Raw genomic sequence first — 19,992 nt, forward strand, 5'->3', positions numbered from 1 at the left:
CATGGCATCAAACTAGATACAACTGACAAAGCTTTTCCACATAATTTGTAACAGGCTGAAGATTTTTCAGCTATCTTTAAAAGGAAATAAGTGTCATGCAAAATAAGCAATGAGACAGTATTTTAATGTAGGTGTATAAGATAAGGTACAAAGGCATTTCTGGAAAGTCATCATGTTTGTGACAAGAAACAAACTGACATTTCTTGTTGAAAATGGGTATCATATAAAATGTGATGATGAGCAGTCGATGACTAAATCTATATGTAGCAAACAAATGATTTGGAAACCTCTGCTTATCCTCACGCTCCTTACAACTCTCAGAAGAAACACGTGATTGTACAACCCAGCAATTGTATGTACAATGCCACTTCTCAGTCACATTGTGGAACCCAAGAAATTAATAATTTTGTTGCAGTTTTGTCTCGCTAATCTTTTGTTCTCTTCTCAGTCACATCGTGGAACCCAAGAAATTAATAATTTTGTTGCAGTTTTGTCTCGCTAATCTCTTTGTTCTATCTTGCTAAGCTTTTGTGTTCAATACCCAGTTGTTCCAGCCCCTACATACGCCATCATACACGTACCGAACTGACTGAAGTCCAAGATGTTGCGAAGTCCAGCATAAATTGAATAACCAATCAGGACATGTGGCAGAGAAGTCATGCAAATGCCTCTGGCATCCATTTACAGAGAGATGCTTCTGAAGCTGCCTCTCCCGTGCTGTAGCTCTCCTCCCGGGCAGATGGCTTAGGCCATCTAACACGGCAACAACTATGACATGTGCCTGTTCCTGCCTCAGTCTCTTTCTATTATTCTGCACTAGCCCTGAAATACCACAGTTCTTTTTGACATCCTGTAACTTCCAGCCAGCCACTCCATTGCCCTTGCAACTGGTACATGGCATATTCTTCCTTGAGGATCCTTTGTAACCCATATTTGAAACAATAACCAGGCATTTTCTTGGATTTTATGAGGTTTACTAATCCTGAAAATCCACTACTTCCACTCTGTCCACACCCCACTGAAGTTGTCCTGTACACGATCTTCATCTTCATAAAAGATGCATTGTTCTCCTGCCAGTGTGCTTAGTGACCTGCTCATTCTTCCAAACCTATCGCCCCCCCCCCCCCCCTCCAAAGGAGGCACAAGCCTTTCTGAAAGCTAAGAATAATTGAATTTACTGGGAATTTAGCTTCCTGAATCTAAATGTTCGGCAGCCATTCTGTTTTGAGGTAAAATATAAGACTCGTTTTAAATGCATCTGCAAATTTTAAAATTTCCACAGCTATAGTGGTGTGCAGGTAAGAAGGTGGGAGGGGGGGGGGGGGGGGGGCAGTGCAAAGTAACAATAAATGGTGGATCAGGTCAAATTCTCAACAATAGTGTCATTCCCATGTTTCGTTTTAACACGTTGCTGGGTGAACTCTGAGGTGTTCTTTATGGCTGATGGATCAGAAAAGCACCAAGTGTTACACTAAGAGGCAAGACCTATAGTAGTCTGAGCATGTAATTTCTCCAAAAAGAGTCCACAGCAGACTACTTGTCACATGGCCAGGTGAAAATAGCTGAGATCAGTGGTGTGAAATAGAGAACTGTGTAGTGTATATTTAGTGAAGCAAACACATGTATCAAAACCTATGGGTCTGCATCTTTTAATCCTGGGGAAGCGACACAATCTTAGAAAAAAAGGAGTGCAAGATGGATGATTTTCGCAAGCATGATGTTTTAAGAACATTTTACAATGTACATCTTTTGATATGCAAATATCGAATTGCAGACAATTTGTTTTCACAACAAACAAAGAACTGATTTTAGTAGCAGTCAACGAACAGTTTTAAGAATATTAAAGGACATCGTCATGTGAGAGTCAGAGGAAAAAAACGCGATTTTCGGTTTTTTTAACGTATGTCCCCACGGTAATCAGGTCCTTGTTGTGTCAAAACGGTGTATCCCTATCTCTTCTCATTGCCAGAATAAGCTGCTGCATATCTCCAAGTTGTGAGCTTAATTTAGAGACAGATAAACATATTGGCTCTTACGTTCTTCTGTCTCGAGTCAGCGAATCTCTATTTTCGGATCAGCAAAACGTATGGGCATTTACATTCTTCTGACTGTTTACTTCATGAAGCAAAATTTGGAAATTCGTTTTTGTTCAGCAGATACCATTATCTGCTTGCTTTGTATAGTAAAATTTTGCTGCATTTGTGCACTGTTTTCCTGAAAGAGTATTATATGTTGTCTAGCAGATAATAATGAAGCTCGCGACGCCAAGTAGAAACTTCGCATCACGCCTCCCTGCTGAATCATTCATCTGTTCATCAATTCTCGAAACACCTTATGTACGAGGTTTCAAGCCATTGTATTTCCTTTGCAAGAATCAATAAGAGGAGAAACACTAAACAATGAGTGCCCTTTGTAAGCATTGTCAACGCACTCATGTTGCTGTCATTGTCACATCAAATGACTTCACGAGGAAGGAGAATGGTTGAGCTAGTGAACCAAAATTACTGCAGTGAAAGTAATTCTACATCCAATGAAGGTAAGATGAATTACTATTAATTTTATCTATGAGATAATCATCCATGGAGATACAGATCGTTAGGTTGATTGACTGGATTCCCATTCGTTGTTTGTATACCATATTGTAGAAATTACAGAAGCAGAAGAAAAGAATGGTAAAACCTTGTTTGCAATACAAAACTGTTCCAAAGTGAAACGACTGCAGGAGTTAACTGAAGAAGATTGCAATGATTTCAAAGTGCTTAGTTCAGGTTCATCAGACGATTACATACCCGAAAACAGCATGGATTATTCATCCTCATCATCACCATCACCATCACCGAGGCCAAAGAAAAGGAGAGCTGCAGTTCAACAGAAACTGCAACTATCTTTAGAAAACCTCGGTAAGCAAAAGGATAATCCGTGGATCTTGTTTAACATTTTAAATACTAATTTCTTAGTCACAAATTATTTGACAAACAAAATACATATACTGGGACTATCGTTAAGCAAAAGGATAATCCGTGGATCTTGTTTAACATTTTAAATACTAATTTCTTAGTCACAAATTATTTGACAAACAAAATACATATACTGGGACTATCGTTTTAATATGATTGTGTATACGCATTTTCTTAGTGGTCTTTAATCACATTCGGATTTATTTCTTCTCCTAACAGCGATGTTACTAAAATAATAACACATGTGCACTTCAATAGAGCTAGGGCCACATTTATTGTCTTTGGGTGAAGTGGTACATTTTGTCGTAATTATCGCACGTCATAATTTTTAAAATACAATGGGACTGTAAGATTCATAGTTGATTAATGTGGTATATTATGCTAGATAAGGCACTAACATCAGTAATATAATTTTCTCCTTTCCAGACAATGTCACAAAGGAGATACAATATGGAAATCCACGTTCACCAACGAATCAGCTATTCAGTCCCGATTCTTCAATTTGTGTGGGCAAAGGTTTTGTAATGTTAATGAACGTGCAACAGGAAGTAGTTAATCCAGTGACCGTTGAGTCTAATGATCAAGACCATGGACAATCTGACAGAAAAAAAGGAAGTTGATAAGGAAAATAAAACGAGAAAAAGAAGTAAGAACACTGGCAAGTGGAAAAAGAACATAAGAAAAATGAATAGGCAGCCAGGAAAGGTGTACAAATCAACTGCTAATAAAGAAGTACCAGCCAGAACATTTAAGTACAAGGATTGTTCCAAATGCCCGAGAAAGTGTAGTGAGAACATCAATGAGACTGAAAGGAGACAGATGTTCCAAGAAATCTGGATGTTGAAAGATTTAGAAAAGCAGCGACAGTATTTAGCACCACTTATTAAGGTGGCACCTAAAGCAAGGCCACGTTCTGAAGGTGCGCAGTCTCGAAGAAATGTCAGAAAGAAGTACGTTCTCCTGAAAAATGGTAGTGAAGTTTGTGTGTCTAGGGTTTTTCCTTAGCATTTTTAATATATCAGAAACATTTGTGTGATATATACAGAAGAAAAGGGACAGCAGCAACATGATTCTGTCTGCTGACAAGAGGGGTCATCATTGTCCAGGTATAAGGAGATCCCAGGAGGCAAGGGAGAGAATAAGGAACCATATAAAATCATTTCCTATCATTCCATCGCATTACTGTGCGACAGTTCTTACCAGGAGATTTGAATATACATATAATGCACGAACTATATAAGAAACGTTGCGAAGAGGAACAAGTTACTGCTGAAAAATATCGGCTTTACAGAGAAATATTCAATACAGTTTAACTTAGGCTTTCATGTTACAAGAAAAGATGTATTTGACCACTGCTATCGCTTTCAAAATCTCTCTGAAGGAAATCAAGAGGCAGAGAAAGACCAGCACTCAGAACACCTAAAGAGAAAGGAGGCTGCTAGGATACTAAAAAAAAAAAAATAATAATAATAATAATAATAATAATAATAATATTTAAGGGCGGGCCAAAGCAGGAGAATGTCATTTACTGGAGTTTGACCTAGAAGCTGCGAGATACTGTCCACACATAGCAGCTAAAGCCATTTTTTACAAAAGAAGACTGGCGGTATACAACCTCACAGTATACAACACTGTTACCAGGAAAGCTAGAAATTACATGTGGCATGAAGGTGTGGCTAAACACGGCTCAATTGAAGTAGCATCATGTGTATTTCAAGAACTCTAGAAGATTGCAGATGGCCGTCCAGTTGTTTTGTTCTCCGACACTTGTGGTGGACGGAACCGAAATGTCAACATGAGTACCATGCTCCTTCATGCTGTCCAAACACTGAAAATCCTGGTGATACAGCAGTGCTTCTTTGAGCCTGGCCACTCTTTAATGGAGTGTGATTCAGTCGATGCTCGTATAGAGAGGGCTGCAAAAAATGTTAATATTTATGACCCTTCGGGGCAATATACTGATGTTCAAACAGCTTCAAAACAAAGACTGTATGAAGTCATTGAAATGGACCAGAAGGACTTTTTGGATTTTGGTGCTATGCAGAAGGTAAAGTTTAAGAATACTAAAATTGACAGTGAAGGAAATCAATTACAATGGCTTAAAGTGACGCAACTTCAATATCGCAAAAGTGATGTTAATCACTTCTTTTTCAAGCATTTCCATAATCAACAATTCAGAAGTTTGCCAGTTTCCAGAAAATCCCGAAATTCTGATACAATCTTCCAGTTTGAACCGAAATGCCATGGAGCACTGAAACTTCAGAAAGAGAAGGTAAAAGACCTCCTGAATCTATGCTGCAGTGGCATTATCAGGGAACAGTACCAAGCATTTTACAAGAGTCTTCAAGAAGAAATAGCTGGATATTCATACTGTGGTAGCAACAGTTGTGTTGAAGTTAGCTAGAAAGTGAACATTCATTAGTGATGTAGGTACAAATTTCACTCATATGTTTTTACTTTTACTGTACCGTATCTGTTTTAATGAGTAAATTACCTTTATACGTTATATTTTGGCAAACCAAATGCATATCTCCAAATTGTAAAACCTCTATGTAGATTTATTCACTTAGAATCATAAAGACGTATCTCCTTAGCACCATATTAAAAATTAATAGTGGTAGTCCAGTAAGAACCATTTTTATAAATATATTATCATCTGACAGATTTTTAAGTGTATGTATGTGTAATGTAGAAATTTTTCAATCAAGTTTGTATTAGTCACTGAAAAATGAAATGTACTTCTTAAAATATCATTTTTTTAACTCCTGTAAAGTAGCTAAAATGGAGTTACGTTCCTCTGATCCTTACACAATGAGATGGTCTTCTGATATCGTAAGATGAATACTGGAAGAAAATTCTACAGGGAGAGGAATTATACTGCAGCTCCCAGATCAAAGTGCTGGAAACTGGACAGTGGTCTGAAAGTCCTGCTAGGAAAGTCACATTATTATCATACATGCAGGGTCAACAGACACTGGGTTTACTCCTCCAAGTAAACTAATATTTAAAGGCTTCACAGTTGATTTATGAGGATTACCACAGTGAGATGACATGCAGTGTATTTCTTACGAGTTAAACAAGTGGACAAGACCTGCTTTATTTATTCCATTTTGTGACATGATTGGATTATCTTTGATTTTTTAAAATAAAACTGAACCCTCTGTTCCAGTAAAAAAGAAATTTCGTTTCTCTGTGATTCTTTTGGATTAACAAATATTAATGTATGTAATATGAACATTTTATTCTACATTGATTATGGGCCCGGAAATGCTAAAAAAAGAAAACAGAAAAGTGAGTTAGTATCAATGATCCAATGTAAAACTCACAAACATAGCAAACACGAGATATTTGGCTAAAACAACTGAATATTTTTGCACGACACATTTGGAAAACTTAACTGGTGCCGATCTGTGTTTGTGAATTTCATGAGAAAGAAAACGTTTTCTTTTAATAAAAGTACAGAGATTTGCAAAATATAAGAGAGAATGATGAATAGACACAGCTTGAGAAACTAAATGGAGTTAATTATGCATCCTGGTTGTATCAAATGAAAATGATTCTGATAAGATTCTAATTTGTGGGCTGTAACTGAACCTGCCAAGACACAACCTGGTGAAGCTGCATTAGTTGTTGTTGAAGAGGCATATATAATACATCAATGAAAAGTGCTAGCAGAAACTGTAGTTTCCATATGGGACAAGCAGCAAATGCATACACAAAATTTGACAAATCAAAAACAGTGAGGGAAGAACATAAAAAACGATATGCCTCAGAGGATAGCAAATTCTGCAATGTGCAACTAAGACAAAAATTATATTCACCAAAAATGGAGAACTGTGAACCTATGGAAAATTACCTAGGACTGAAACAAAACTATGGTAGATCTAGTGGAAATTGGTGATGAACCTGAGGATCAAGATTGTAACATTCTTCTTATTTTAGACGGCATATTATTTTCTAAATTTTACATTTTATTGGGATGCAGCAGCTTGCAGAAGTAATTCACTCCCTTAATAAGTACTGCAGAATGCAACAGCATCAAATGAGATGCTGTTTCCCATGGAGATTTCAGTAACAGATGGACCATATGGTGTAGTAGTGGATCACTGGAATGAGAAGATGTAGTCAGTGATGAGAAGGAATCGTGCCTCGTGATCCATATATGGGGGAACCGCATACATTCACACTCGTAACTTAGGATTTCTTTGCTAAATAATAGTTATCATAGTCCACTCTTTTGACACATCAAATACTTGGAGGAGCCTTTCTGTCATCAGAGTTTTAATGAGACACTAATACTCTGCAGTAAACTAGTTAAATCAACAATGAAAGTAATATTATTAAACTACCAATAATGTACAAATAATTATGAAGCATGCAAAAGATTCGGCTGCATGTCAATCTCACCAGTCGGTGACAGGATGTTTTCAGAGCCAGCTCATTTGTGATAGTTTATGAGTGGGTGTAATCCGAGTCTGTTCTCTGTACTAGTCTTCTTAGCCATGCTCTCGGCTGTTAGTAACTTTATGTGAAAAATTGTTTCAGTTACTTCACTGTAAACTGTTTTATGATGTTCGCTAATAAATGCATCTTTTTGGTATCATGGAACTTATTTCAAGTTGATTAGCTACCAACACTTCCACTTATCACAGGTTACCTGCTTGCATCTTCTAAAGAATTCAATCTGCTACAAGAACTGATTCGATGGACATCAAAAATGAGAGATTTACATAAAAGAAGTAGCAGGTAAACCTACATGTCAATTAATTAAGGTAGCCTAGGAAAGGATTAACGAAACTTGCGTGGTCTTGAGTGGGAAGCCTTGATCAGTGGTACCGTATGTTGCCAATACTGCTTTCTACAGACTCAGGCCTAAATTGAGAAACTTTTATGGAGGTATAATTTTGTAGGAAAATTCTGGTACAAAGTAAATACTTTCTGAGTAAAGGAGACCTTTAAAAACTAGGCAACCTTTCTTTCTTTCTTTTTTGTGCATGCCTGTCAACGACTCAATGCTTCTGGTCTTTGGTGAGTCATCTCCTTTACTCCAAAAGTATTTATAAACTTTTATGGAGGTTTGGTGCAATAATGGCACCTTGGAGAACCTAGTAATGACTATTTTACGAGGACTTCCAGATGAATGGGAAGCTTTAGTTACAGTTTTGTTTAATCGTGATATTAAGGTACTGAAAATTCCATTTACAGAATAAGATGACATAGGAAAGCAACAAATGAAGAAAGAAACAACATGGAAAGGTACTTCCATTTGCTGCAGCTGCCGCAAAGTTGATCACGTATTCAGAGATCATCCTGAGAAGGTGAAATCTGAACGAGAGCGAAGATATGAGGTGCTGTTAGCATGAGTGCTTCCTGTGTCACAGTTACACTGAATAGTGACAGCAGGATAGTGGATTCTGGGGCAATTCATAACATGGTTCTAAATGAAAATTATTTTTGAGCTGTTGATAAAAATATTTTAGTTGAAATCATAACTTCAGCTGATGACATAAAAGCAGACACCATGGGGAAAGGTGTAGTAAGTGCAAAGGTAATTAACAATAAAAGTTTGGCTAAAGAATTTTAAGCTTAAAATTCCTCTCTTGTACCCAAGATTGACCACGCAATCTTATCTGTAAGGCAGCTCACCGCAAACGATGGAAAGGTTACTTTTGGTAAAGAAGGTTATAAGATCTATGATGAACCTAGAAGACTGCTCATTAAAACTAAACAGAAAGATCATTTATATTACATAAAATGAAGGCAAGTGCAGACAACAGGCGATCAATAAACATATTGAGAAACAATGAATTTAACACAAAATCACTAGCCTTGGAAGCAGTTCTCTGTTTGGACTAAGAAAAAGGCAAAAATAAACACGTGATGACTGACTGGTGGGTAAATTGATAAAAAGACTGTTTCCAAACACCACATTATAAAATTCAAAGGAATGAACAACCACTTTAGAACTTGTTCATAGTGATCCCTTGGGACCTACCAATATTCCAAGTTTGGGAGGCAACAGATATTTAGTGAGTGTCTCATATGATGCAAGCACCAACATATTTGTGCATTTTTTAAAAAAAACTAAGGATGAAGTATTTGAAGAATTCAAGAAATGGAAGATTAAAGTGAAAAAACAAACTGCTAAATACTTGAAGAAAATAGACACTATTAATGGCCTAGAGCTCTGTTCATGCAAATAGTTATAGTTCTGTGAATCTGAATGAATTCAGCTTGAACTAATGACAACATGTACACCACAGAAAAGTGATATAGCTGAACACCTCAACAGTGTGTTAACAGAGTGGCTGCAGTGAGTGGCTACTTGCTACAGAATTGCTACTATAATGTTGATGAATTTTTACCTACCATGTAAATGTGTGAAAAATTTAAATTAAGACCAAAATAAGAAATATGTATATGTAGATTAATCTGTGTACTATTACACATGTGTATGTATCTGATAATCAAGGCCGAAAGTAAGAAATGTGTATGTGTAAAATTTATTTGTGTATTTGTGAAATGTTATTCCTATATGTTATACTTATATTGCTATATACTGGAAACCATAAAACAGTTTTCTTTTAAACTTTATTGCAATTATTTGACTTGTCCGAAATAATTATGTACCCCTGTACAATGTATGATTCACAGGACCAATAAATATACAACACAATACAATATGATTAAGTACTGTTCCTGTTGTTGGGAAGCAAATTGCTGAAGAGTTCTTGGGCTGAGCTGATGCACACTGAGGCATACATAAGAAATCGTGTTACAAGTAGCCACAATGAAAATACAACTTACAAATTGTAGTCACTAAAAAACCTAGAGTGATATGATGTAAAGTTATACCTAAAAAGAGAGTTGGGTTGTTTGGGGTAAGAAACCAAACAGTGAGGTCATCGGTGTCATCAGATTAGGGAAGGAAGTCTGCCGTGCCCTTTCAAAGAAACCATCCCAGCATATGCCTGGAGCAATCCTAAAAAGAGAAAATGTTCTAAATTATCAGCAAGGACAGAAAAAAGCATTCTTCTCAGACCCTCTTTATATGGCCATGGATATAGGATCTGAATGCCAGACACTAAACAGGTTGTGAAATCTAGGAGCTGTATTTTTTTTTTTATCAGTCTACTGACTGGTTTGATGCGGCCCGCCACGAATTCCTTTCCTGTGCTAACCTCTTCATCTCAGAGGAGCACTTGCAACCTATGTCCTCAATTATTTGCTTGACGTATTCCAATCTCTGTCTTCCTCTACAGTTTTTGTCCTCTACAGCTCCCTCTAGTACCATGGAAGTCATTCCCTCATGTCTTAGCAGATGTCCTATCATCCTGTCCCTTCTCCTTATCAGTGTTTTCCACATATTCCTTTCCTCTCTGATCCTGCGTAGAACCTCCTCATTCCTTACCTTATCAGTCCACCTAATTTTCAACATTCGTCTATAGCACCACATCTCATATGCTTCGATTCTCTTCTGTTCCGGTTTTCCCACAGTCCATGTTTCACTACCATACAATGCTGTACTCCAGACGTACATCCACAGAAATTTCTTCCTCAAATTAAGGCCGGTATTTGATATTAGTACACTTCTCTTGGCCAGAAATGTCTTTTTTGCCATAGTGAGTCTGCTTTTGATGTCTTCCTTGCTCCGTCCGTCATTGGTTATTTTACTGCCTAGGTAGCAGAATTCCTTAACTTCATTGACTTCGTGACCATCAATCCTGATATTAAGTTTCTCACTGTTCTCATTTCTACTACTTCTCATTACCTTCGTCTTTCTCCGATTAACTCTCAAACCATACTGTGTACTCATTAGACTGTTCATTCCGTTCAGCAGATCATTTAATTCTTCTTCACTTTCACTCAGGATAGCAATGTCATCAGCGAATCGTATCATTGATATCCTTTCACCTTGTATTTTAATTCCACTCCTGAACCTTTCTTTTATTTCCATCATTGCTTCCTCGATGTACAGATTGAAGAGTAGGGGCGAAAGGCTACAGCCTTGTCTGACACCCTTCTTAATACGAGCACTTCATTCTTGATCGTCCACTCTTATTATTCCCTCTTAGTTGTTGTACATATTGTATATGACCCGTCTCTCCCTATAGCTTACCCCTACTTTTTTCAGAATCTCGAACAGCTTGCACCATTTTATATTGTCGAACGCTTTTTCCAGGTCGACAAATCCTATGAACGTGTCTCGATTTTTCTTTAGCCTTGCTTCCATTATTAGGTGTAACGTCAGAATTGCCTCTCTCGTGCCTTTACTTTTCCTAAAGCCAAACTGATCGTCGCCTAGCGCATTCTCAATTTTCTTTTCCATTCTTCTGTATAATATTCTTGTAAGCAGCTTCGATGCATGAGCTGTTAAGCTGATTGTGCGAGAATTCTCGCACTTGTCAGCTCTTGCCGTCTTCGGAATTGTGTGGATGATGCTTTTCCGAAAGTCAGATGGTATGTCGCCAGACTCAAATATTCCACACATCAAAGTGAATAGTCTTTTTGTTGCCACTTCCCCTAATGATTTTAGAAATTCTGATGGAATTTTATCTATCCCTTTTGCCTTATTTTACCGAAGTCCTCCAAAGCTCTTTTAAATTCCGATTCTAATACTAGACCCCCAATCTCTTCTAAATCGACTCCTGTTTCTTCTTCTATCACATCAGACAAATCTTCACCCTCATAGAGGGTTTCAATGTATTCTTTCCACCTATCTGCTCTCTCCTCTGCATTTAACAGTGGACTTCCCGTTGCACTCTTAATGTTACCACCGTTGCTTTTAATGTCACCAAAGGTTGTTTTGACTTTCCTGTATGCTGAGTCTGTCCTTCCGACAATCATATCTTTTTCGGTGTCTTCACATTTTTCCTGCAACCATTTCGTCTTAGCTTCCCTCCACTTCCTATTTATTTCATTCCTCAGTGACTTGTATTTCTGTATTCCTGATTTTCCCGGAACATGTTTGTACTTCCTCCTTTCATCAATCAACTGAAGTATTTCTTCTGTTACCCATGGTTTCTTCGCAGCTACCTTCTTTGTACCTATGTTTTCCTTCCCAACTTCTGTGATTGCCCTTTTTAGAGATGTCCATTCCTCTTCAACTGTACTGCCTACTGCGCTATTCCTTATAGCTGTATCTATAGCGTTAGAGAACTTCAAACATATCTCATCATTCCTTAGAACTTCCGTATTCCACTTCTTTGCGTATTGATTCTTCCTGACTAATGTCTTGAACTTCAGCCTACTCTTCATCACTACTATATTGTGATCTGAGTCTATATCTGCTCCTAGGTACGCTTTACAATCCAATATCTGATTTCGGAATATCTGTCTGACCATGATGTAATCCAACTGATATCTTCCCGTATCTCCCGGCCTTTTCCAAGTATACCTCCTCCTCTTGTGATTCTTGAACAGGGTATTCGCTATTATTGGCTGAAACTTGTTACAGAACTCAATTAGTCTTTCTCCTCTTTCATTCCTTGTCCCAAGCCCATATTCTCCTGTAACGTTTTCTTCTACTCCTTCCCCTACAACTGCATTCCAGTCGCCCATGACTATTAGATTTTCGTCCCCCTTAACATACTGCATTACCCTTTCAATATCCTCATACACTTTCTCTATCTGTTCATCTTCAGCTTGCGACGTCGGCATATATACCTGAACTATCGTTGTCAGTGTTGGTCTGCTTTCTATTCTGATTAGAACAACCCGGTCACTGAACTGTTCACAGTAACACACCCTCTGCCCTACCTTCCTATGCATAACGAATCCTACACCTGTTATACCATTTTCTGCTGCTGCTGATATTACCCGATACTCATCTGACCAGAAATCCTGGTCTTCCTTCCACTTCACTTCACTTCACTGACCCCTACTATATCTTGATTGAGCCTTTGCATTTCCCTTTTCAGATTTTCTAGTTTCCCTACTACGTTCAAGCTTCTGACATTCCACACCCCTACTGGTAGAACATTATCCTTTCGTTGATTATTCAACCTTTTTCTCATGGTAACCTCCCCCTTGGTAGTCCCCTCCCGGATATCCGAATGGGGGACTATTCCGGAATCTTTTGCCAATGGAGAGATCATCATGACACTTCTTCAACTACAGGCCACATGTCCTGTGGATACACGTTACGTGTCTTTAATGCAGTGGTTTCCATTGCCTTCTGCATCCTCATGTCGTTGATCATTGCTGATTCTTCCGCCTTTAGGGGCAATTTCCCACCCCTAGGACTAGAGAGTGCCCTGAACCTCTATCCGCTCCTCTGCCCTCTTTGACAAGGCCGTTGGCAGAATGAGGCTGATTTCTTATGCTTGAAGTCTTCGGCCGCCAATGCTGATTATTTATCAAAATTTAGGTAGTGGCAGGGATCGAACCCGGGACCAATGACGTTTTGTGATTATGAATCAAAGACGCTACCCCTAGACCACGGGCTGTTGTCTGTATGTTATATGGCCATGGATATAGGATCTGAATGCCAGAAACTAAACAGGTTGTGAAATCTAGGAACTGTAAGTTCAAACAATTTTTGAATGGCAAATGCTCAAATGAAAATACACATCAGAAAGAATTTGCTAGTCTGTGCAATGAAGGTGTATTACCATTTCCAAGTATTGAAGATTAAATATGAAGTGAAAGAAGATTCGAGCACTGCAGAGGAATTTTATGATCTATCAGATAATGAGGAAACTTTGGATAAAATTGAAGATAATACAGAAAAGTGCAGAAACTCCATGACAACTTTTCAGGGTAAGAAAGGATATAACAAAAAGGTTTAAGCAAGTGTCAATGAACGACACGTCATTCCAAATGAAGAACAAAAAATGAACTTTGGGTGAGGAAGGAACAATGACAAATCATTAAGCACTTAATCCTGATGAGGTAGCGGAATGGATAGTTGCAATCAATGCAAAAATTAACTTCTTGAAGAATCACGATGTTTGTAAATTGGTCATCCACCATCTGGTGTAATTCCTGTAAAGAACAGATGGGTATTTAAGAGGAAGGAAACAGGTGAGAGGCAAATTTTTAAAGCTTGCTTAGCTGCAAAAGACTTTAGCCAAGTAGAAGGTGTAGACTATAATAAGATTTATTCTTCTGTTTTAAATTTCAAATCAATTTGTCAATTGATAGCATACTGCATTGAGAAAAATTGCCCTACTGATCAGTACAGTGCAAAGAGTACATATCTGCAAAGCAAATTAAAGGAAAATGCATAAATGCTCCAGCCAGAAGATTTTATAAAGAAAGGCCAAGAAAGTTTTGTTTACAAGTTAAACAAGTCCATATACGGACTGAAACAAAGCAGTAGATGCTAGAATTATGATTTACATAAATCACTAAAAAACTGGGATTAATTCGATATTATGATCCTTCAAAACCAAGCACACAGGCATGGTGTCACCCAAGTTAGGAGTGAAGACGGAATTATTAGTATTTCTCAGATTCAGGAAATTAATCACATACTCGACAGATTGTGACTTAAAAATGCTATGGGAGATGAGAGACTGATGGAAATAAAACCAAATTTCCTTGATGAGAAGGGTGATGATGAACTTAAAACTAGAGAGCTCATCGGTGGATCACATCACCTCTTACAGATAACTTGAACAGTCATTGTTTTCTCAGCGATAAAGTTGTCACAATGTGTTCAAAATTTAACATGAATAACTGGAATGCAACGAAAGGGGTACTAAGATATGTAAAGGAAACAGGGCAATACAAACTTACATATTGTCCCATCGGACAAATACTTAAGCATTTACTGAGGCTGATTGGGCTACTCTTGTAGATGATCACAAAAGTATTACCAGACTTTTGACAATAGTGGCAGGATTTCTGGTGTACTGGAAGAATATGAAACAAGCTGCTGCTGCTGCACTGAGCACAATAAAAGCAAAATAGGTGTCAATGGCAGCCTGTGCTAGAGATATGGTACAGATGAGAGAGTTACTGAACAGCTTTGACCTGAAAAGACTTATTGTAGAGTCAACATCTGTGCATACCATAGCTATAATTAGAAGAAGATAGCTAAACAAGATGGGCACCAAGTAATTAGATTGCCACCATATCAGAGTCTTCTGCATATAGTGATCGAAAGTTTCACGATTTCTGCATATGCGGATGGTGTAAAGCATACAGAAAAATTACAGACAGACTTTTATCAACAAGAAATTAGTAGGAACTGTACTATGGATCATTTCGTAACAAACCTGTCAGACGGCGAAGATTATAGTACCTATTTATTAGCCTGAACTTGGAAGTACTAAATTCATTATCACCTGGTCTGTATGGCTGTTTAGCAAGCAGTTGCATTACATGTTATTAGTAACTGTGAATCAGCCTTTGAAACAGTGATTATGCAGTTTTATATTTTATTTGTGTAAAGTCAAATAGCGATCACCAGTAACTACTGTATGAGTATAAATGAAAATAATTTCTCACATGTCACAAATTTGGTATTTTTGATCTTGTTGTGACTTGACAATCTGAGCAAGTACAAAACTATTTACATGAGTAGTTCACAAGGTTAAACGTACTCATATAACACATGTACCAGTTGGTTATAATTAAAGTGCAGCTACTCACAGATTTCTAGTGTGGGCTGTAATTACCATATGGCAGCAAAACATTGTACTTATAATAAAGTGTAAATGCAGAACTGATTTTTGCTGGAAAAAAAATTAGTTCCAATTTTGGCAATCACATGCAAATCTGTTGCTGTGAATGCAATAAAGATGAATAGAAATGTTCTAACACAATTTGTTCGACACAAGCACTGGAGATGTCAAAAAGATGATGCATCTGTAAAACAACGTGATCAACAGTTGCTCGCAGCAGTTCCGGTGGAATCAGAGCACTGTGTTGCTGTATACTGGCTTTCAGATCAGGTAAGGATGAACATGTCCCTGGCAAATGCATTCTTCTAGATATCCCCCAGAGCCAAAAGTCGCATGGATTCAGATCAGTTGATGTTGCAGGCCATGCATGTGGACGTACTTCTGGAGATTTGAAGTATGCATTAAGCAGATCTTTCACTAGGCGAATGACATGAGGTGTTGCCCCATCTTTCATGAAAACAGTAGTTTCCACACAGTTGCGCTATTCCAGAGCAGGGATTGTATGCTGTACAAGGGTTTTTTGATAACATGCAAATGTTGTGCTACACCTAACAGGCACTCTGGTTGCATTCTCTTCAAAGAAGAGCAGACCGAGAATAAAGGTGCTTGTGAACCCACACCGCAGTCACATACAGCAAGTGCAATGGCTCTTTATACACAGCATGCAGTTTGGCAATACATAAAATTTGTTAGTTCTGCGTATTCATTACACCTTGTAGTATTAAATGTGCCTCATGAGTCCACAGAACATTGTCCAGCCACACCTCATCAACTTCGATGCGTGCCAGAAACCAAAGAGAAAATTCAGAACACTGCTACACATCATGAGGTTTCAGTTGGTGCACCATCGGGATCTTGTATAGGTAGCAGTGTAATGTAGACTGCAAACTTTACATGCTGTTGACCATGGGATGGACAATTCTTGACATACTGCATGAGCACTAGCACTAGTGCTATCCAGGGCACTTGCTGCATTATGAGTTACAGCAACATCAACCTTGTTAATTACTTCCACCGGGATAGGATGCCTCCTTCTTCCAGATGCCACACCCAGATCACCAGCATTTTCAAATTTCATTACCATCATCATTAAACCGCGTAATGACATCGAGCCTCTCCTCAGACCTTTCAGTCAATGACACTTAATGCAGGACGGTAATTACTGCAGTTCACATAAAACAGTTTCATTAACAGCAAACAGTTTCTATTCTCAATAGCCATACTGTTTTTTTTTTTTTCACAATATGGCTTGTCAACTGACAGCATGGATGTCATACCATCACAAAAACAGTGTACAGCACCAGATTTGCACCTTCTGGCCAAAACTCCCCCCCCCCCCCCCCCCTCCCCAATGTAAATCAAATCAGTTTTGCATTAGTGCATTAGCACATCTACCAAGTTTCGCCACCGTATGATAATTACTTCCCACACTAGACCTCTGTAATAGCTGTGGGTTGATTACATCCCAACCGAGTATATGATCAACAGACAGCATTATTTCAAAATACATTAATGTCACTGTAGGGCAACATGAGTACATTGTTTATATTTTCACTTAGACATATTTCAGTGTTATTACTTACTGATCAATGGGAGTTTTCTTGCTTAGTTCCACATATATTCTTTATGTACCTGGTTTGGCTGGTCCAGGTAAACTTTTGCAAATAGAGTGTCATTTGTAATTTTTGTAGAGTCATGTTGCTATTAAAATCCATTCACATTGCTATCATCTTCATTTGGGCACAACATTTTCACTAGCGCAGTCTAAATAATTGCAGTGTGTGTGTGTGTGTGTGTGCGTGTGCGTGTGACTTGGAAGTGGTGGCAGACAATGCCGCTGTCTATAAAATCGGGAGGGTATTGTTCATTTATGTGGCTACAGTATTGCAGTTGCTTTCTATACAGTTTTACACAGATAACACCGCCTCCAATGATGTTTCATCTCATAAAGAGGAGTTGCTTGTGAGGATGAAAACCACATTATTTCTGTAGTTGCACACACATTATTAAAACGAGTAAAACAAAAACCGGTCGGAACCATGAAAATAGCATGACACTGGCTGGCTAAAATGTGAAATTAAAGTGTAAGTAGAATATTCTTGACCAGGTGCACAGCTTATCCACCGGAATGGGCAAATGTATTAACATTATTACTAGGTGTGCTCGACTGCTTGTGGCCCAGTCAGCTGCCAGCATAGTGCTGACAGCAATGCGGAAGTCGCAAAGTATTTTCCCTCTCTGCCCATGCAGAATGCTTCACTCAGTGGCCTTCTTATATGCGCCCTGCTATACTTCGTGGGCAATTTTTCCTAGGTAACATGCAAGAGGAAGCCTAACAGAGCACTGGCTAAAACACGCAGAATTTTATTATTCTACTATGTAATTACAAAAGAACAACTTGCACAGTTTTTTAAATTTATCCGATTCCTATATAAAACAAAGCTGCACGTTCCTGAAATCTTGGAATATTTTCTTGAGATGAGTAACAAAAAGGTCTGTGATCCAATACAGAAGGAAGGGCAGCATCAGCCGTAAATTTTAAAGTTTCTATTGCAGATCGATTTTTGCTACTGTATATCCATCTTCAATGCAATTACATCCAAGTCGTGATGACTCATCATAAATAAAATCACACATGGTACCACTTGACATCACAGAGTTCCAACATTTAAACTCAAGACACAACCAATGCTGCCCATCCTCCTGTCTTGAGTCTCATTAATACAGTCATGCAGCATGCTGTTACTGACAGAAATGACCTCACCTGGTCTCCTGTGTAGACATCAGAACAAGCTGAGAGTCCTCCTTTCTGTGGAGTTAAGGAGCCTTGATGTAACATGTGAATGTGGTCTCTGCTTGGAATCGGCAATGATAGGTCTTGGAAAGTCTCAACACGTGTTGATATCTGTCAGAAACCAAGGTCACACAATTATACACATAGACAAAATCACTAAGTACACAAATAACATACCACCTTCATGTACCAACCCTATCGCATGTAAGGCACTGCACAGAACTCAGCAGCTTTCCGTCAAATACATCAGAAATGATACTCCGGTGCTTAACGGGGTGTTTCTTGCGTGACGCTCCAGGCCCGGGAGCAGAAGACGGCAAACAGGAAGGCCCACGATTGCAAGCTGCTGAAGTAGGTTTGCACAGACGTGACCCACGTTCAGAAGGAGATGGAGATCTGGATCTGTGAATACTGTAGAGCCTTGAATTAAAAAACAAATACTACTTCACAACTACTATTTGAACAAAGTGCAAGTTTCTTTTCAACAAATGAATATTACCTCCCTTCAGGCTTCACTTGCGTTATGTCAAAGTACAAGCTTTCTATCACTATCATGCTGTGAGATGCACACATTATACACTACTCTTAATAAGTTTTGAAACATCACGCTGCCTATTACAATGTAGCAAGGTGGGAGTGATCTACTCAAGTTATTGGTTAGAATACAGAATAGTATGCTCAAATAACAATTAATTATGTCACTTTCAATATTGTACAGATAATTATTTTCGGGCACACAGTTTTAATCTGCCAGGAAGTTTCATATCAGTGCACACTCCGCTACAGAGTGAAAATCTCATTCTGGAATTATTGTATAAATAACTACACACTGATATGGTACAGTTTTATATAAACTGATTTTACCTGTCCAAGCTTTCCACTAAACATGCCAGGTGGCGCCTGCAGGCAGCACGACTGTGTGTGGGTAAGTTGTTTATAGTTCTGTTCAGTTGCAGTTCAACATGCCACGAAAGCATGTGGTACATATAGCGAAAGAAACTGAATATGGCTGCAAATTGCCAGATTCCTAATGATTTACAGGTAAAGATAATCACTCTGCACCAAGAAGGCAATACTGCCCAATAAATATCAAAGAAATTAAAGATTTCCATCAGTGGAGTTGTTAAGACTGTACACTGGTATCGAGATATAGGCACCTATGATGATTGTCATTGTTCAGAAGCATCCAGGAAAATATCAAACACCAGGAAAAGTATTTGGTAGAGACCAATAAAAAAGTATTTGGTAGTGACCAATAAACATAATAGATTCAAAACTGCACAAGAATTGACTGCTGAGCTAGACACAACTTGGGATACACCAGTGAGTGAGTCAACAGTGAAACTGCAATTGGCAGCCTCCAGGGTTATCTAGCAGCAAGGAAACCATCATTGTGTCCTCTTAACAAGAAAAAAAGGATTCAATGGGCTATAGCACATCCGATAGCAGTGAATTGGGAAACAAACTTATTCACTGATTAACTCAAGTTTGAAATATCTGGAAGTAAACACCGACAATTCATATTCCATTTACTCCATGGATGCTTGAACCCTCAGTTCATAATTCCAAGTGTGAAGCATGGAAGAGGTTCTGTGATTGTAAGGGGATC

At 38.3% G+C, this 19,992-nt stretch overlaps 1 protein-coding gene across 4 annotated transcripts in view; it reads right to left on the reverse strand.

The window, feature by feature from the left end:
• Positions 1 to 19,992, reverse strand: part of LOC126278021 (ubiquitin carboxyl-terminal hydrolase 20-like) — a 160,654-nt gene that overhangs the window by 107,212 nt on the left and 33,450 nt on the right. For all 4 annotated transcript variants that reach the window (XM_049977739.1, XM_049977740.1, XM_049977741.1 and 1 more), the window contains exons 8-9: positions 18,578 to 18,794; positions 18,354 to 18,494 (exon numbers count right to left, since the gene is read on the reverse strand). In XM_049977739.1, coding sequence (XP_049833696.1) covers positions 18,354 to 18,494; positions 18,578 to 18,794 — 358 coding nt within the window. The remainder of the gene's footprint in view (positions 1 to 18,353; positions 18,495 to 18,577; positions 18,795 to 19,992) is intronic.

Source organism: Schistocerca gregaria, chromosome 6 (genome assembly GCF_023897955.1).
Source record: "Schistocerca gregaria isolate iqSchGreg1 chromosome 6, iqSchGreg1.2, whole genome shotgun sequence".
NCBI classification, from domain to species: domain Eukaryota; kingdom Metazoa; phylum Arthropoda; class Insecta; order Orthoptera; family Acrididae; genus Schistocerca; species Schistocerca gregaria.